Genomic DNA, 4898 nt, shown 5'->3' on the forward strand with positions numbered 1-4898 from the left:
GGCAGATCAGCCCAGAGAAGGCACAAACATCAGCACTCACCTTTTTTGCAATGCAACACATCTGCTCGGCAGGGAGATAGTCGAAGGGGAAGATGAATCTCCAGTTGAAGTTGCCTTCTCCTCCCATCGACCTGTAGTGCACGTCTGTCTTCTGCTTGTTCTCCTCGTGGCCAACCAGCCAGCTGCAAAATGCAAACACAGGGCTTGATGTGGTGGGATCCCTGTCCCAGGAGGGGTCCCAGAACCACGGAGATGTGGCATTTGGGGCCGTGGTGGAGTGGGCCGGGGTTGGACATGGAGGATCCTGGAGGTGTTTTCCACCCTTAGCTTCTAATCTGCATTGGTGAGAGCTCCTTTGCTCTTTGCAGCCACCCAACACGCTAACACCAGTCCTCTTGATGAAGGCAACACAACGAAGAAGCAAAGGCCCATTTTTTTCCTCTGTTTTCTATCAGCTTCTTGGGACTTTCTGGAGATCCCAAATGACCAAGAAGCCCCACAAAACCCTCACAGGAGTTGGACTCGATGATCCCTATGGGCCCATTCCAACCTGGGATATCCTATGATCATATGAACTCACCCTGCTGTGCCAGGGTGCTCCCAACAGCCCAGTTCCACCCCCCCTAGTCTTCAACTTATCCAGGGTCAAACGGAAAGCATTCCACCACCCAGCAGTGAGTTTTGCAAGTGTGAGGTTCTCATTCTGCCCTCCTTCCTCCTCCAAGAGTTCCCAGTCTTCATCAATCAACAAAAATACAAAACAAGACAACACATCCACTCACGGGATTCTCCCACTGAGCTCAGCGCACTTCACAGAACCATTAAGGTTGGAAAACACCACTAAAATCATCTACTCCAACCATCCACCCACCCCTACTGTGCCCCTAAATGCCACATCTGCTCTTTACTTCACTTCTAAGCTCTTGGCGGACCAAGGCCATCCCATTACTCGGGAAGACAATGTTTAAAGATGCCAAATGATATCAGACAAATCACTGTCGTGGGGGTTGGCTGAAAGAGGGCTCTGGAGGCTTCTACCCAACCTGCTCCAAGCTTTTGTCTCCCAACACCTTGAAACATCCCAGGAGGATGAGTGAGAGCCTCCCACCTCCCACATAAGCCTTCAGCTCCATCCACTTGGTGAAGAAAAGCTCTATTGGAGACTGGGCTGCGAAAGCAATACAAAAATATCCCCCACCTACAACAGCAACCATGGCTGAGATCTTTTCAGACTACCAAGAAACAACATCTTCACTTCATTAAAACAAAGGGCAGGGGGCTTCTTGCACAACACCAAAGCACTTATTCCATTTCCCTCCCTAACTGGCAAGCAACAACCTACATATCATCATAGAATCATAAAGGATGGAAAGGACCTCCAAGATCAAGTCCAACCACCAACCCATGACCATCATGCCCAACCATACAGCCATAGCATCATTAGGGTTGGAGCAGACCTCCAGGATCACCAACCCACAGCCACCATGCCCAACCACACAGCCACAGCATCATTAGGGTTGGAGGAAACCTCCAGGATCACCAACCCCACAGCCACCATGCCCACTCAGACAACCACAGCATCATCAGGCTTCAAAAAGACTTCTGAGATCCCCCAGCCCAGATCCCAACCATCCCTCCATGCCCAACAGCCACGTCCCCAAGTGCTGCAGCTGAACACAGAGGCTGTACCCAGTAAAGGGAACGCTGGGGAAAGACTTCAGGAAGCCAAGCAAGATCTTTTCACTCATTTACAGCACAGTAAGAGCAGATGGGTCAGCAGGGGTGAGGGATCCCAGCAGGCACCGCTCTTGCCTTGCCATGACCCTCCCCAAGAGCTCCCAAGCCCCGAGGTGCACGGGGAGCGTGGCTGGAGCTGATAACAACACGCTTGATGTGAATTCCAGGTAAGCAGCTCGCATTCTGGGTTCACGAGAGGAAAATTAGGATTGTAAAAAGGGGATTTGCAGTCTGTTTCAAAATCCTACCTCTTCCTGTGCATAAATCCAAAGAATGCGCAAAATAAGTAAAGCCCCTTGGCTGGGGCTGCACCGTTTCACACGAGATAAAACATAAATGGAGCCAGGCAGAGAAGGGAATGAGCCAAAGGAGTTCCTGCTGGTTGCCACATTTTTGTGTGTTTCAAGGTAAAAAAAAAAAAAACGGGGAATTCCAAAAAACCAAAATAAAACAGCTCTGCAATGAAGCAAGTATGTGGAACATCCCCAGGGCTGTCCCAGGAGGGGAATGGGCAGATCTGAGCCCTGACAGCAAGGCTGCTTCCCCAAATCTCAGCCTTCCATGCACAACCATCGTGAGCACCCAACTGTTGGAGGAGCCCCTTCATCCCACGGGGCTGCACTGCACGGCTGTGTCAACCCCTTTGAAGCTGCCACATTGCCATGTGCCATATTTCAGCTTCGAGGCCAAGGTGCCCAGAAGACACAGCAGTGAGGAGGCTCACCCTTTGACGTAGATGTCACTCATCTTCTCCCCGGTGATGCTGAGGTCATCGAGGATGACATCCTTGGTGTTCCAGATGATGCAGCGCAAGTAGAACCTGGGATTGAAATGAGACAGGTGGGAACCTCAATTTAAAGCCCTCCCAACGGCCTGGCTGGGCTACTCAGCTGCTTAACCTGACATCTCCAATTCCCTCCTCTTCCATCACAAGGAGAAGGTGCAGGAGCCACCACCACACTGATAAAGAACAAGAAGCCAACGCTGCACCGATGGACCAAACCAACTGGGAATGGAAGACTGCTCACCTCTTGGCTTTGCGTGGTGTGATGTTGAAAGGGGGGCCAGGCTGACCCAAGGATTTTGGAAACAGGTCCACCCACATCTGTAGCTTTCCCTGGAAAGAAAAGAGGTGAAGCGTGATGGGCCTCCTGGCTGGGTGAGCTTCAGTCCTTGGTAGGACGGAGCAGTGGGTGCAGGAAATACCACGTGCTCCCTGGTTTCCTCACTGAAACTACAGGTTCCCTACCAGAAAAGCATCATTGAGCGCTGCATGAGGATTATTTCAGTGACCCTTGGGCATGTATTAACGGCCTGAGCTGCATCAGAGGTCATTCTGGACTAGTGAAGCTGCGCTCTAGGTTTGCTCTCCAAGGCTGAAGATGTCTACAAAGAGCTGACTGAAGGGAGGTGTGAGTAGGGAGCACAAGCAGCTCGCTGAACAGCTGCTCTATGGGTTTCTGACCATTGGATGGAGGATGGAATGAGGGGGACAGGACCCCACTCTGCCTTCACACTGCCCTTCCAGGGAGGGAGCAGCACAAACACAGACGAAGCCTCAACAGAATTGAGACACGGAGGAAACACCCTCAACCAAAAGGTGGACAGCTGGATCATCTGGTCCTTGATGGTTTGGTCTCAGAAGTCTCCTCCAACCTTAACGATTCTCTGACTGTACAAGTGGGCACAGCAGGGATGGGTTGATGGCAGGCTTAGAGGTCTTTCCCAACCTTAACGATCTGTGATTGCATCAGTGGGCACACTAACTGGACTCGATCGTCTTAGAGCTCGTTCACAACCTTAACGATGCTGTGAGCAGGCGTGGTGGCCAGATGGGTTGATGGTTGGACGTCCAACCTTCACGATTCTGTCATTCAGTGATCCTTTGTCCCCACGGCTGCCCCCAATGTGACAACAGCACGTGGCAGCTGTGAGCTGCAATGTGACTCAATGGCCAGCTGACAGCAGGCACCTCCTGCCTCTAATCACGAATTCCAGGGGGTGAATTAAGGTGGAAAAACGTTAGAGCAGTTGCCGGGGCATTTATGGCTGCTGGCAGCTTCCCTCTCCCATGCTGGCCTGGTTAAAAATGAACCAAAAGAGGCGGTTCTGCAGAACTGGCTGCATCAACCAGTAAGAGAGATGAGGACAAATGGCTTTGCTCCCTGGGAAGAAGCATTTTTTGATCCAAATGCAAAAAGTGCACGTGCATGTTAGTGAAAGGGGCTAGGCTACGTACAGATACCTGACTTGTGACTGGTTTTGGATAGAAGCCCACGTGGCTTTTTTCTGGCTAAAAACAGCCACTCTGCAATGGCACTGAGACGTTACACCTCCGGCGCCTCCTTCCCACTGCACTGCCGAAGGAGCCTGCAGGATCCTTACCATTTTAGAGCAACTTCACGCTGCCCCAGCACTGGCTTAAGAAGCAGAGGATGCTCCCAGCCACGTCCCAGCCCACAGCACTGCTTACCTGCTCGATCTCTGGCTGCAGGGGGCTGTAGAGGGGCCGGGTCTCCACGTGCTCTGGCACCAGTCCTTGTTTCCGCAGTGCGTGCAGGGCCAGCCGCTCCTCTGCTGGCCCCAGGTGAGGGTTGTGGGGTTTGCCATCCTCTGCCAAATGCAAAGCAAGAGCAGTGTTATGAGCAAGCAGCACTATCCCTCTCTTGCAAACACTGCAAGGACCGCGTTGAAGCAAAAAGATCTGGGGTTTGGTTCCGCTTGCGGTGCCTCCAAGGGTTCAACCAGCCCACAATCACAGCAGCTGGGGTTACACCACGGCCCCCACAGCCATAACCCCATGTACCCACCCCACCTCCATCCCTCTGTTTCCTTTCCTCCTCACAACTCCCAGTCCAACCCACATTGCTGCCATCACCAGCAGACGTTGTCCAGTGCGTGCTTGAAGCCCTCAAGAGACAGGGAAGGCTAAGCTGCCTTCCTACAGCCGGGTAGGTTGGCTATCAGGAGGGATTTCTGCATGGATAGGGCACAGAAGCACTGTGCCCAGGGGGGTGGGGGAGTCCCCATCCCTGCAGGACGGGAGGATGTGGCACTTAAAGATGTGGTGCGGTGCGGATGTGCGGTGTGGGGTGATGGTTGGACTCAACGGATGATGGATGGATGGATGGATGGATGGATGGATGGATGGATGGATGGAT

At 52.6% G+C, this 4898-nt stretch overlaps 1 protein-coding gene across 1 annotated transcript in view; it reads right to left on the bottom strand.

Annotated features, from left to right (window-relative positions):
* DYSF (dysferlin) overlaps positions 1–4898 on the bottom strand; it is a gene marked incomplete at its 5' end in the record, with an annotated part of 55211 nt that overhangs the window by 16408 nt on the left and 33905 nt on the right. Inside the window, 4 exons of the mRNA XM_042838305.1 lie at positions 41–182; positions 2462–2557; positions 2766–2854; positions 4211–4350. Of these exons, the coding sequence (XP_042694239.1) occupies positions 41–182; positions 2462–2557; positions 2766–2854; positions 4211–4350 (467 nt within the window). The remainder of the gene's footprint in view (positions 1–40; positions 183–2461; positions 2558–2765; positions 2855–4210; positions 4351–4898) is intronic.

The sequence above is a fragment of the Centrocercus urophasianus genome, unplaced genomic scaffold (assembly GCF_019232065.1).
Source record: "Centrocercus urophasianus isolate 14NV4802_14NV808 unplaced genomic scaffold, USGS_Curo_1.0 seq_754, whole genome shotgun sequence".
NCBI lineage: Eukaryota > Metazoa > Chordata > Aves > Galliformes > Phasianidae > Centrocercus > Centrocercus urophasianus.